General features: G+C 45.5%; 1 protein-coding gene across 6 annotated transcripts in view; it reads left to right on the top strand.

Annotated features, from left to right (window-relative positions):
• LOC143290544 (poly(rC)-binding protein 3-like) overlaps window positions 1-15000 on the top strand; it is a 201383-nt gene that overhangs the window by 151170 nt on the left and 35213 nt on the right. For all 6 annotated transcript variants that reach the window (XM_076600083.1, XM_076600084.1, XM_076600082.1 and 3 more), the window contains exon 7: window positions 13512-13640. In XM_076600083.1, coding sequence (XP_076456198.1) covers window positions 13512-13640 — 129 coding nt within the window. The remainder of the gene's footprint in view (window positions 1-13511; window positions 13641-15000) is intronic.

Genomic DNA, 15000 nt, shown 5'->3' on the forward strand with positions numbered 1-15000 from the left:
GGCTCTTACACTGAAGACGTGAATGTTGACAAAGAATACCACAATTCTGACGACGGAAGCAAAATGTTGGGTCATTCAGACACCCACTGGACATCCGAGAGGTCTGTGTAGAGGAGAAGAGAGGACTGGCCGTACTGAGTGAGTTAAAATGAAGACTTTGACTTGACTTTCACACACACACACACACACACACACACACACACACACACTTAAAACAGTTGTTGCATATTCAATTATCATCTTAAAATAAAGACTTTGACTTTCACACACACACAAACACAGAGGGAGGGAGAGAGAACACTGAACACTGAAATGTTTAATGTCATTAGCTGAAAAGCTTTGGTGACATAGTAGGTATAAATCAGAACAAAATGGTGCAAATTGATGAAATGGAACAGGACAAAAACCAGATTTGAAACAGCATAAACTAATAAGAGATTTGCGACACTTTGGCACATTGTCATTAGCTTAAAAGTACATGTGACAGGGGGTAATTTGCCTTTTTTTTCAGTCGTTCGTCACCAAGGTTAGGACAGTACACAGAAAAGTACAGATAAATCATATAAAAAATATTTACGCATGTAACATCGATACACATCATATCAATACGAACACATCAAATAATTACAATGTTGAGATTGACCATCCAAATGTAGCCCTTTCTTTGTTTTTATCTATGCTTTTTTTCTCCCATAGAACCCATACTATTTTTTAATTAATCAATGAGTATTTGGACCGATAGTAGACGTTTTACGTATATTTACTGCCTCGGATACATATTTTGCAAGTGAAAGTATGATATCTTCATTTTCTGGAGAGAGAGGGGGGGGGGAGGGAGAGGGGGGGAGGGCGGGAGAGAGAGAGGAGGGATGAGACCCGAGCGTGGCCTGCCAAGGTTCTGACGGCAGAGTCCTGATAACGGCGAGAAGAACACGAGAAGAATTTCCCGCAGGAGTTCGCCGACACTCAAGGCCACGCAGCCTCCATGTGGAACAGAGCGTGTCGCGTCGCGCCGTTTATCATCCGGGCATCCCACGTTGCCCCGCACTACAGGGGGGAGGCACTCTTTGCCGGGCGGCACGGTCCAGGGGAGATCACTCACACGTGTGACGCGTGGCGTGGGTGGCACGATTCGAAGCAAACGGTGAGACATAAACAAAAGCATAAAGTACAGCAGGAGGAGAGTGGAGGGTGGGCGTGTGTGTGCGAGTGTGTATTTTAGAACATACAAATATTATCCCCCCCCCCCTTTACTCCCCCCCACCCCCCCGAAATGGCCCAGAGCAAACTGCTTAATGCTAAAAAAAAAAAAAAAAAAAAACAAGAAAAAAATAGCAATGGAGATACGTGTATGAATGGTTTAAGGTTTGTTTGGAGTGGGTATATGTTGATGATATGATGATTGTAGTTATTATAGCGATAGTTACGGTTGTCAGAGTGTCAGTAATAATGATGATGATGATAAGAAGAAGAAGAAGCAGCAGAATATAGCGATGGTTATAGTTGGCATAGTGTTAGTCATAATCATGATAAGGAGGAGGAGGAGAAGAAGAAGAATATGAAGTTCGTGTATGAGAATGAACGCCTTCCAGGAAACAATACACACAAACAGTGCATGATCACACACAACGGGAGCACACGAAAACAAACGAGAAAAAAGTTAAATTAAAAAAAAAAAATATATATATATATATAGTAGGCCTCCTTCGGTCATGGCTGACCATGGATAGGGTATATCCGACCTAATGTCTAATTGGGCTGCCTGCTTGGACCAAGCAGCGTCGCCTGTGACTGTAGAGACCGATGCGAGAAAAACAGTCTGTCGCAGCGATCACATGTGTAAGCTGATGCTGGTCTGTCGGCTGCCGTCCCTTTTCTGCGAGCTCGCTTTTCTGCTGCAGCAGCTGACAGTTTGTCCTCACCGATCCGTAGCTGATTTTTGAGAGTGCTTCTCCATCTGTTGCGGTCATCTACAAGGTCCTCCCAGGACTCGGTGTTGATCTCAAGTGCGGCCTTGGTGTCACGTTTGCAAACGTCTTTGTATCTCAGCTGTGGGCATATATATATATTTGCATTAGGTTTGGAGTCGGTCATCGGTCCAAGGATGTGTCAGGCAGTCGCTGACTTGACACTTGACACTTGAATTTTTTTTTTTTTTTTTTAGCAAGCACTGAGTTCAGACCAAAAGGCCCTTTTGTGGGTTTCTCTCAATCATCTGCGAAATAATGGCAACTGCAGTAATAAAGTCCGGGGGAAATAAAACAACCCGTTGCTGTCATTGTACCGTTGCAGTTCGACGCAGAGCAGACGAACATTGCTTAACAAACAACTTCAAAACGTACACAGAAAAACCAGCTATGACGCTTACTCGAATGTTGTGTGACAGTGAAGAAGATATTACAGTGAAGAAGATAAGAAAGAAGATATTACAGTGAAGAAGCTGAGAAAAAAGATACTGATGACAATGAAGAAGATATGCCAGTGAAGATGTGAAAGAAGATATAACAGCGAAGAAGACGATGAAGGAGACCTGACAGCGAAGAAGACAGTGAAGAAGACATGACAGCGAAGAAGACAACGAAGAGGACATGACAGCGAAGAAGACATGACAGCGAAGAAGACATGACAGCGAAGAAGACAACGAAGAAGACATGACAGCGAAGAAGACAATGAAGACATGACAGCGAAGAAGACCTGACAGCGAAGAAGACATGACAGCGAAGAAGACATGACAGTGAAGAAGACGATGAAGAAGACATGACAGCGAAGAAGACGATGAAGGAGACCTGACAGCGAAGAAGACGATGAAGGAGACATGACAGCGAAGAAGACATGACAGTGAAGAAGACATGACAGCGAAGAAGACAATGAAGAAGACCTGACAGCGAAGAAGACAATGAAGAAGACCTGACAGCGAAGAAGACATGACAGCGAAGAAGACAGTGAAGAAGACATGACAGCGAAGAAGACATGACAGCGAAGAAGACAATGAAGAAGACATGACAGCGAAGAAGACAATGAAGAAGACATGACAGCGAAGAAGACATGACAGCGAAGAAGACAGTGAAGAAGACCTGACAGCGACGAAGACATGACAGCGAAGAAGACAGTGAAGAAGACATGACAGCGAAGAAGACATGACAGCGAAGAAGACAGTGAAGAAGACATGACAGCGAAGAAGACAATGAAGAAGACATGACAGCGAAGAAGACATGACAGCGAAGAAGACAATGAAGAAGACATGACAGCGAAGAAGACAATGAAGAAGACATGACAGCGAAGAAGACATGACAGCGAAGAAGACAATGAAGGAGACCTGACAGCGAAGAAGACCTGACAGCGAAGAAGACATGACAGCGAAGAAGAAAATGAAGAAGACATGACAGCAAAGAAGACATGACAGCGAAGAAGAGAAGACATGACAGCAAAGAAGACATGACAGAGAAGAAGTCATGACAGCGAAGAAGACAATGAAGAAGGCATGACAGCGAAGAAGACACGACAGCGAAGAAGAAGAAAACATGACAGCGAAGAAGACAATGAAGAAGACATGACAGCGAAGAAGACATGACAGCTAAGAAGACATGACAGCGAAGAAGACATGACACTGAAGAAGATATGACAGCGAAGAAGACAGTGAAGAAGACATGACAGCGAAGAAGATATGACAATGAAGACATGACAGCGAAGAAGACAGTTAAGACATGACAGCGAAGAAGACAGTTAAGACATGACAGTGAAGAAGACAGTTAAGACATGACAGTGAAGAAGACAGTTAAGACATGACAGTGAAGAAGACATGACAGCGAAGAAGACATGACAATGAAGACATGACAGTGAAGAAGACATGACAGTGAAGAAGACATGACAATGAAGACATGACAGTGAAGAAGACAGTTAAGACATGACAGCGAAGAAGACAGTTAAGACATGACAGTGAAGAAGAAGACATGACATTGAAACGCAGCCCACCACCAACACCCAAGACCGACAGAAGAAAAAGAAGTGGAGTGGGGGGATTTGGGGGGGTGGGGGGAGGGGGGAGCGTGGAGGTTGGGGGGGGCAGGGGCATGGGGGAGGGACGTCCCAACAGCAATCGAGCGTGGGAGAAACGATGAAGTAAGAAATGTCAGTGCTGATAATCGGAACGGGGGAGTCGTCGATAATGGTGTCACTCGGCTCCTTTGGGGAATGGAAAGGGGGTGTGGGTTGGGGTGGGGTGGGTAGGGTATGGGAAGAGGAAGAGGTCTACTTCTCTCCTTTTTTTTCCGTTTTTTTTTTTTTTTTTTTTTTTTTTTGCTCGCTTGCCTGCAAGCATCTCCGCGAAAGCCAGGTGATAGCCCCTGATATTTTGCCCTCTATTTTCCCTCCGACGTGACTGCTGAGGGGGACCAAACGGCAGTGTGACCCCACCGGTCCTGCCCCCCCCCGAAGGGTTTCAATCGGCGCGTGCTCCGCGCACTGTTACGGCGTGCACGTGCGCTAAATGTCAGATGGGTCGGGGAACGGAGCTGCACAGAGAGAGAGAGGGAAGGAGGGAGAGAGAGTGACAGTTGGCCCGAATCCTTTTGCCTTGAAGGTCACTCGGTCTCGGAGACTGTCAGTGGTAGTACAGTACCCAAGAAGGGAGGGAGGGAGGGAGATATGGGATGCCCTGCAGAGAGAGCGCACCAGTGGTGGCTTCTATTCCTAGAAATTACTCAGGAGAGAAAACGGCTGTTCCTCCGAATGGGGGAGGCGGGGGGATGGGGGGGGGGGGGGCGGGGCTCCTTGAATACCGCCACGACGGGCGCAACAGCCGAGTGGTTAAAGCGTTGGACTTTTCGTTCTGAGGGCCTCGGGTTCGAATCTCGGTGACGGTCATACGCTTAAAAGCCCGCTTGTGTAGTACGTACGAGTGAACGTGGGAGTTGCAGCCCACGAACGCAGAAGAAGAAGGAATACCGCCGCCACCCTTTCCCACCTAAAGCCCTGTTGTAGTGTTCTGAAACTGGCCATAGTGCTCCGAACAAAGGGCTCTGTGTGTGTGTGTGTGTGTGGTTTTGTTTTGGGTTTTGTTTTGTTTTTGTTGTTGTTTGTTTTTTGTTTGTTTTTTTGTTTGTTTTTGGGGGGGCCGTATTAGGCATTTGCTTGGATACAAAGTGTTACTAAAAAAAAAAAAGTGGTGGCATTCCAGCGCTGTCTTTTAGTACCGCTGTTTGTAGAGAATTTGGTATAGACGGGGTGAGAAATACGTAGAATAAGCAACACTTTTAATTTGCTTTTGTTTGTGTGTGTGTGTGTGTTGTTTGTAGCCATGAGTTGTAAACCGCTGTTCTTGGAGAGGCAGAACAGTCAGTGTACCCTGGAAAAAGTACATTCTTAGTCTAGTTTGCGTTCTGCTGTTTCCAAACATTATGTACTCTGAAAAAAGGTCAGTTTTCCAATCCTTAGATTGCATGTTTATATATCTGGATAATTGTCATTAGATGTTAGATTGAATGTTTATTCCTTGATGTCATTAGTTATTCTCTCCTCTGACAGTGGATATGTGCTGTTTTGAGTGTGAAAACGCTTTAATTCATCCTCTCTTTTTTTTTAAAAAGTTCATTTTATGGATATGAAACACGGATGGAGATGTGGAGTTGATTACTGTGAACGATCTGACCGGAATTCATTACTCAGTTTTATAGATAAGGAAAGGGGGACTAGGATCCGAATGCTGTTGGTTTCATTCGCTAGACTTCCAAAACCCTTATTATTGGGTAGAACAGAAAACTCTCTCTCTCTCTCTCTCTGTCTGTCTGTCTCTCCCTCTCTCTCTCTCTCTCTCTCTCTCTCTCTCTCTCTCTCTCTCTCTCTCTCAGTGGAGTGATGGCCTAGAGGTAACGCGTCCCCCTAGGAAGCGAGAGAATCTGAGTGCGCTGGTTCGAATCACGGCTCAGCCGCCGATATTTTCTCCCCCTCCACTAGACCTTGAGTGGTGGTCTGGACGCTTAGTCATTCGGAAGAGACGAATACCGCTTCAATTGGGAAAAACAAATAAAAGTGCACGCAGGAAAACATACAAAAAAATGGGTGGCGCTGTAATGTAGGGACGCGCTCTCCCTGGGGAGAGCAGCCCGAATTTCACACAGAGAAATCTGTTGTGATAAAAAATACAAATACAAAATACTTCAACTCCATTATTACAAGGCGGAAGAGAATCTCTCTCTCTCTCTCTCTCTCTCTATATATATATATATATATCTCTGTCTCTCTCTCTCACACACACACACACACACACACACACACACACACACACACACACACACACACACACACACACACACACACACACACTACCTACCCACATCCTGTGATAGCTCAGTTGGTACAGTGGAGGACTGTAGAGGACAAAGTACTCAAAAAAAAAAAAAAAAAAAAAAAAAAAACACCACCCCCACCTCTGCTCACACACACACACACACACACACACACACACACACACACACAGGGAAGCTATTGGGAAGGAAAGAAAAGAAAAGAAAAAAACAAAAACAGATAAACGGACAGAAAAAGATAAGCAAGCAACGAGAAGCGAAAGGGAAGGAGAATGAGGACAGATTGAGCGAAAGAGTACACAGAGGGAAAGAGAGAGAGAGATAACCAGCTAAGTGAAGGAACAAGAGATCATCTGTTTCATCTGCCTTTAAACAGACGGACAGCCGGAACACACACACACACACACACACACACACACACACAAGAGAGTGGTAGTTGTGTTCGTGTAGAAATAAGAGTTGGATGTGTGTGGGAGGGGAGAGAGGGAGGGTACCCACGCATAGTCCACTTCAGAGCCAGACTGTTGGCCGGTGGAAGAAGGTGGTGGTTGTGTTCGTGTAGAAATAAAAGAGTTGGATGTGTGTGGGGGAGGGGAGGGAGGGTGTGTGGGTGCGGCGTTAACCACTGTCGCTCTTTGTCTTGTGTTGAAGAGTGAGGGCAGATTGTACTGAGAAGCCATGCCGTTGTGTGGTGGTTTGTGTGTGCGCGTGCGGGCGCGCGTGTGTGTGTGACTGTATTTTGTTTTGTTTGGTTTTGGGGGGAAGGGGGGGGTTGGGTTTTTTTTGTTTGGTTTTTTTGGGGGGCTGTAATATTATTATTATTAGTATTAGTATTTTTTTATGTATTTTTCATTTTCTTTTCTTTTTTTCTCGAGGCCTGACTAAGCGCGTTGGGTTACGCTGCTGGTCAGGCATCTGCTTGGCAGATGTGTGGTGTAGCGTATACGGATTTGACTGAACGCAGTCACGCCTCCTTGAGCTACTGATACTGTTTTCAGAAGCAGGATATCCAAGTTTACTGATGTATTTGCCTGTTTGATGTCTGATTAATAGACTTTTTTTTCATTCTTTTTCTTTTTTGGGGGGAGTGGAGGGGGGGTTGTGTGTGTGTGTGTGGGGGGGGGGGGTGCTGGACTTACTATTCAGAGTGGGTGTTGCTTTTAACTTGGAGAGGAGAGGCCCGGTGAAGATGGCAGACTGGTTTTAAAGATGCTTCCTTGCCTATACAGTGTCCCGTAAAGGTCTGGGTTCGATTCCCCGCCGCTCAGTCTCGCGCGCCTTTCTGAAGCCCCGAAGTTTGACTGGAGAAAGTCCAAGTGAGCATCTAGCCCATTGGAATGAGGCGGTAAATTTGAGGGCCCCATGTGCAGCAGCACGCACTTTGCGCACTGAATAAAACAAAACAAAACCATGGCAACAAAAGTGTTGTCCTCTGGCAGAAATTTCAGGCAGAAGAAATCCACTCAGATAGGTACACAAATGATATATGTATGTATGCATACACTTACGTCCCAGCAGTTTTGGGTTCGTTCGTTCTTCACGTTTAACCCTTTCACCGCCAGTCAGTTTAGAGTACAAAATTCTCTTGTGGTATAAACACAGAAAAGACAGTGGCTAAGAATAGCTGGGGATTCCCCCTGCGATGTATAGAAAATATGGCCTATCCTACCACCGAACATTAAGAGCAGTAGGTTCATGGATAACAGACCAATGAATGGTCACCTTTCAGTGACATGGGTCCTCTACCACGCCTGTGCATAAATGAGAGCTTGGCGGTGAAATGGTTAACGTCTTTTCACTGTAAGTGATATAAGACAGTTTTGGGTGTAACGTATAATAAAAATGGATTTGTCCGAACGCAGTGTCGCCGCCTCCGTCCTTGAGAAACTGAAACTGAAAACTGAAACTAAAGCCGTGTGGCGCCTACCTACTTTGCTCTACCCATCACCACCGCCACCACCCCATCCACCAACCAACAACACAGCTCATACCGACACAGTTACAGTGGGGAACACAAAGAAGACAAAAAAGCTGACATGGCATGCAGAGTACTGGTTGAATAGCAAAGGTGTAGTAGTGCAGTGCAGTTACAGTGCAGTGCACACAGCACAGCGTTGTTGTCTGACTGCACGTGCAGCACGCACGCACGCGCGCTCGCACACACACACACACACACACACACACACACACACACACAAGCTGCTGTTGACTGCACAGTAGTTTTAGGCCAGCCAGCTGCTGCCACGTGAGAAAAGACCCAATTGCTTTCACACACACACACACACACACACACACACACACACGTCTTGCATGCCCCTAAACACACACACACACACACACACACACGTCTTGCATGCCCCTAAACACACACACACACACACACACACACACGTCTTGCATGCCCCTAAACACACACACACACACACACACTACCTCTCTAATGCCATCTCTCCTCCTGGAGAGGCAAGCAAGATGCCAAACAGCGTTGTTACTGAGCAGAAACAGAATGGCAGTTTTCTGATAGACAGACAGACAGAGAAAGAGAGAGAGAGAGAGGAGGATTTTCGAGGTTGTGCCACCAAAAGAGCGACAGGCAAATTCGGCTGGGGGTTTTTTGTTTTTTTTTTTCTCCTTTTTTAAAGGGGGAGGGGGGGGGGCGGGGCGGGGGGGGGGGGGATTGGTTGACAACAGAATTCTGAAGGCGTATTCTTCTTCTTTGTCTTTTGTCCGAAGAAACGAAATGACAGAACCTTAAACCCCACTTTTTGACCCTGCATGCAATTTAAACGCTTGTTTGGGGGTGTGGGGGTTGTTTTGGGGGTTTTATGTTTGTTTGTATTTTGTTGCTTTTGTTGTTTTTGTGAGGTTTTTGTTTTGTTTTTACCGGGGTTTTTTGTTTTGTTTTTTGCGGGTTTTTTTTTTGGTTTGTTTTTTCGGGGGGGGGGGGGGGTTGAGGGGGGGAGGTCGGGGTTTGTTGGAGTAGCGTCTTGGGCAGGGGGGGGCTGGTTTGTGACAAAAGATGTCTGGGAAATTTGAGAAGATGAAGGCGTGTGGGGAGGGGGGGGGTGCGGGGGGGGTAAGGTCATTTTGATGAAGCGTCAGTTGTCTCCCGTTGTTGCATTGTGAACAGAACACTGCAGCGTTCCCTCCCCTTCAGTGCAGAAAAAAGCTCTGATCAGTGTGACTGTGTGGACCTGAACTCGGCTCAAGCATGTTGGAGGAACACGGAATCGGTTTGGGGAAGAAAAACAGATAGACGCCAACGGCCTGCAGTCTCTTTTTCTGTCTGTCTGTCTGTCTGTCTGTCTGTCTGTCTCTCTCTCTCTCTCTCTCTCTCTCTCTCTGCCCCATCATCTGCACCGTTTCAGTGGCATTACTCCCACGCCGCTCATTTAGATTCCCCAATACACGGCCACACCCGGGTTCGTCCGTCGCACTCTCTCTCTCTCTCTCTCTCTCTCTCTCTCTCTCTCTCTTTCTCTTTCCCTCTCTCTCTCCCTCTCTCTGTCTTTCCCTCTCTCTCTCTCTCTCTCTGCCTCCCCTCTCTGTCTTTCCCCTCTCTCTGTCTCTCTGTCTTTCCCTCCCTCTCTCTCTCTCTCTGCCTCCCCCCTCTCTGTCTCTCTCTCTCTCTCTGTCTTTCTCTCTCTCTCTGTCTCCCCCCCCCCCCCTCATTGTCTCTCTGTCTTTCCCTCTCTCTCTCTCTTCTCTCTCTCCTCTCTCTCTCTCTCTCTGTCTCCCCCCCTCTCTGTTTCTCTGTCTGTGTGTGTGTGTAACAGTGACACACCCGCACCTCCACCGCCCCAGTCTTTGTACCATTAGTTTTCCACCTGGAAATGCGAACGGGCGTGGATATTCGTTAGTTCATGATGATAGTAATAATGATGATAATGATCGTTATAATAATGATGACAATAGTAATAAAGATAAAAATAATAATGATAATAAAGATGATGATGATGATAATAATGATGATAATGAAAATAACAGTCAATGATGATGATGATGATGAAGTGCTCTTATGTCGCGCTGTTCCCTCACAGATGCGATGCGGTGTTTTGTTGTTTAAGCAACTCGTGCCAAGTAGGCTTAGCGTAACTCTTTCTTTCTTTTTTCTTTTCTTTTTTTTCTTTTTTTTTTTTAAGCCACGCCGTGTGCTGACGAAAACCCATGGCGTATGTTTTTGTTTTGTTTTGTTTTTGTTTTTTCGTCACTCTGTTGAACAGAGAAGTAGGTATGATCTTCACACACACACACACACACACACACACACACTGTAGGCATGTATACACGCAAAAAAAATGAATTTATCTGACTGAAGTCGGTGACCTAGGTGTAGAACGTCACAGATTCAAATCGACATGTGACGGGAGTTAAGACGTCTGGTAAGTTCCTGCTTAGTAAAATATCTTTATTTTATTTTATTGGGTTTTTTTGTTGTTGTTGTTGTTTGTTTTTTGTTGTTGTTTTTTTTTTTTGGTTTTTTTAAGCTATGGACTTTAATCGCTGTCAGTGCCCTGATTTGCACCCCCCCCCACCCCCACCCTTCACACACACACACACACACACACACACACACCTCCACCCCCAGAATAAATCGTCTTTTGTTCTGGACAAAAAAAATAGTGTGACTCAAAATGTTCATTTAAACATACCCACAGAATCTGAAATCGGCTGTCATCTGGTGGTTATCTTACGATGTTCTAGAGCGAAACTACATGCGTTAAAGGTATTGGGGGAAGCGAAATTAAAGAATAATGAGGCCAGGAGAGTGAATGATTAATAAAGAATGGTCAGTCTCTCCGTGTACAGTGGACACGACTTGAAGAATGAGATGGAAGCGGAAGTCTCGTCACTTTACTTGCGTGACGTAATGTTTGACGTCCAGACTGGTGACTTCATGGATGACGTAAACCAGAAGGTAGTGACGTGAGCTGCCAACAGCTCCGGAGTGTGTGTTTGAGATGTGTGTATATATATATGTGAGTGTGTGTGTGTGTGTGTGTGACCCCTTCACCCCATCAGACACACTCTCGTCAACCCATGCCGCGTATAATAAATAAATAAATAAAAAATAAAGAAATAATAATGATAAATAAATAAATAAAATAAAATATTTAAAGGAAACATTTTCACACACCCAGGTGGTTTTCTCTCTTCGATTTTGAAAATAGCAGCTGGTGTTTGTTTGCTGAGGAGAGAGATACGGGCGATTCGGAACAGAAGGGGAGACATACGGGGTGTTTGATCTAATAAGGGTGGGTTGGGGGAAATAGTGTGTTTGATGTGCTGGGGGAGGTGGTGGTGGGGGGGGGGCGGTAAATGATGTGTTTGATATGATAGCCATGGAAAATGACTGCCTGGTTTCAAAAGCAAAATGGCACACACACACACACACACACCAATGTCTGTCAGGTGCAGGGAGAGATTCTGCTGCTGCAGCTGCTTCCACCTTGATGCTCAAGGTTGTGTTTTTTTGTTGTTTTTGCGGGGTGGATGGGAGCACGCTGACATTGAGGTAGGGGTTCTCCGTGTGCCGAGATGCAGACAAGCCGGGTTTTTTTTGTTTGTTTGTTTGTTATTGTTTGTTGTTGTTGTTTTACTTCAGCCTATAAGTAGTAACACGGATTGCAGTCTCTTGATGTTCGTTTGTTGAGCTCACCTGACAGGCCGTTAAAACTTTCAGCAAAACGATTGAAAGTATAATGTGCATGCATGGGGAAAATACAGATTCAGCATAGAATTTAAAATGTACAGCTTTGGACACAGAATGTATGGTTTATTTATAAACAGCTAAAAAAAATTAAAGTAACTCTCTCTCTCCATTTACAAGGTACACACCTCCATGTCAGTGCTGCATATGCTGCCGATTCAGCTAGCACACAGGTGAATTAAAAAGGTACTTATTGGAACAAAGCCAGACACTTCCTCTAAAAATAAAAAGGAAGTTCCAGGCCTGTCTTTATATACCGATCATTTGACATGTGCACACAGCAGCAACGGCAGAAGAATTATGGTTTGTATAACTGTTTGGTGTTGATGACGCGGGGTGGGTGGGTGGGTATGTTGGGGTGTTGTTTGTTATATGTTTTGTTTACCCAACGGCTTCCCTACCTGGTGTGGCCGTACACCAGTGTACTGTTCATTAACCTGTGTGCAAGCTGAATCGATAGCGTAAGCAGCATTGACATGTTGTTGTATATACCTTGTGAATGGAGAGAGTTACCACTCTTCGCAATTTGTTAACCATTTGAAAGGAATGATGAGCGGCCACTGGCAGCCGTGAGTCGGCTGTACCCAGGTAGGGCAGCCTGTTGTGGCAAATGTCCCCGAGTTTGTAAAAGGACTTAGAGCTTGGTCTCCGACCGAGGATAGGCGCTGTATAATTCTACTCAGCGAGAGAGCGCCACCTTAGAATCATGGTTTGAGTGTGCGTGCTGGCTGCCTGGGCATCAGGTCGTGTCTTAACTCGTCTGGGCGTCGGTCGCTTATATTATGACAGCTCGCGTCACTCGGTTGATGGCGAGTTTTTGTTCGCGTAACTGATTTCAGTTTGAGACATCTTAACTGGATACCTGGTGTATAATGCAGTATAAAATCTCTTGCGGTTCCATTATTTCTGAACACGGACATGTCCGTTGGTTGTGAGGTTTCCTGGATACCACGGCTACGTACTTCTGTGTTTGTGTTTGCAACAGGCGTTCTGTGATAGTTCTGCCATTAGTGATACCAGACTGTCACCCTCGCTTCAGAAGTATCCACGTCATTCATTCATTAATCGTCACTTCTCCTCCTCCTCCTCCTCCTTCTTCTTCTTCTTCTTCTTCGTTCGTGGGCTGCAACTCCCACGTTCACTCGTATGCATACGAGTGGGCTTTTACGTGTATGACCGTTTTTACCCCCGCCACTGTAGGCAGCCACACTCCGTTTTCGGGGGTATGCATGCTGGGTATGTTCTTGTTTCCATAACCCACCGAACGCTGACGTGGAACACAGGATCTTTAACGTGCGTATTTTGATCTTCTGCTTGCATATACACACGAAGGGGGTTCAGGCACTGGCAGGTCTGCACATATGTTGACCTGGGAGATCGTAAAAATCTCCACCAGGCGCCGTCACCGTGATTCGAACCCGGGACCCTCAGATTGAAAGTCCAACGCTTTAACCACTCGGCTGTTGCGCCCGTCTCACTGTGTGTTGTGTGTGTTTCAGGCGACAGGGGCGTCCATCCAGGTGGCCAGCGAGATGCTGCCCAACTCCACAGAGCGAGCAGTCACCGTGTCCGGCACGGCTGATGCCATCACCCAGTGCATCAAGTACATCTGCGGGATCATGCAGGACGTGAGTCTGTGTGTGTGTGCGTGTGTGTGTGTGTGTGTGTGTCTGTCTGTCTGCGTGTGTATCAGTGTGTCGGTGTGTGTGTGTGTGTGTCTCTGTGTGAGAGAGAGAGAGAGATTGCCATCACCCAGTGCATCAAGTACATCTGTGGGATCGTGCAGACGTTAGTTTGTCCGTGTGTCTGTCTGTCTGTCAGTGTGTGTGTGTGTGTGTGGCCGTGTGTGTGTGTTTGTCTGTGTGTCTGTCTGTCCGTCCCTCTGTGTGTATGTGTGTCCGTATATATGTGTGTGTGTGTGTGACAGATACACAGAGAGAGAGAGAGAGAGTGCCATCGAACAGTGTATCAAATACATTATTATTATTTGTAGTAGTAGTAGTACAGTTGTTATCATTGTTATCATCATCGTTTTGGTAAAGTCCTATTGTAAGCATCCTGAATTATTGCACCTATTTTACCGGCATTTTGTGTGTGTGTGTGTGCATAATATATGAAATGATATTACCATTAGTAGATGTTGTTAGCCCCATTTCATCGGGTTTCGACTGGTATTTTTACGTAGTTTTACTCAAATGTACGTTATTTTACTTGATGGGGATTCATTCACTAAACTAACGTGCCACCATCTTGCTTCCTTTTTCTTTTTTCTTTCTTTTTTCTTTTTCTTTTTTTGTCCCACAAACCATAGAATTGGTACCAACAAGAGCAATAATTTCGGATGCTAAGATAGGACTTTATTGTTGCTGTTATCATTATTATTGTTGCTGTTATCATTATTGCTGTTGTTGTTATCATTACTATTGTTGTTGATGTTGTTCCTAATGGGTTGTTGTTGTTGTTTTTTATTGATGTTTATGTTGCGACCGGAGATCAGATTGTAAGCATCAGTGGTATTATACAGAGCGTGGGTTTTGTTTGTTGTTGTTTTTTGTATCTGTCTGTTAGTGTGTGTGTGTGTGTGAGAATGGCGATCAGTGGAGGGGCACTCACTGTGTGTCTGTTTGCGCTCGTGCTCGTTGGTGGGAGGGTAGTGAGAGATTGTGGGAGTGAACAGAAGTGTGTGTGTTGTGTCTGTGTGTGTGTGTGTGTGTACATGTCTCTGTTGTTTGTGTATGTTAGGGTGGAGAGAGGGAGTGTGTGTGTGTGTGTGTGTGTGTGTGTGTGTGTGTGTGTGTACATGTCTCTGTGTTTGTGTATGTTAGGGTGGAGAGAGGGAATATGTGTGTGTGTGTGTGTGTGTGTGTACATGTCTCTGTGTTTGTGTATGCTAGGGTGGAGAGAGGGAATATGTGTGTTGTGTCTGTGTGTGTGTGTGTGTGTGTGTGTGTGTGTGTGTGTGTGTGTGTGTGTGTACATGTCTCTGTT

Source organism: Babylonia areolata, chromosome 15, assembly GCF_041734735.1.
Source record: "Babylonia areolata isolate BAREFJ2019XMU chromosome 15, ASM4173473v1, whole genome shotgun sequence".
Classification (NCBI taxonomy): Eukaryota; Metazoa; Mollusca; class Gastropoda; order Neogastropoda; family Buccinidae; genus Babylonia; species Babylonia areolata.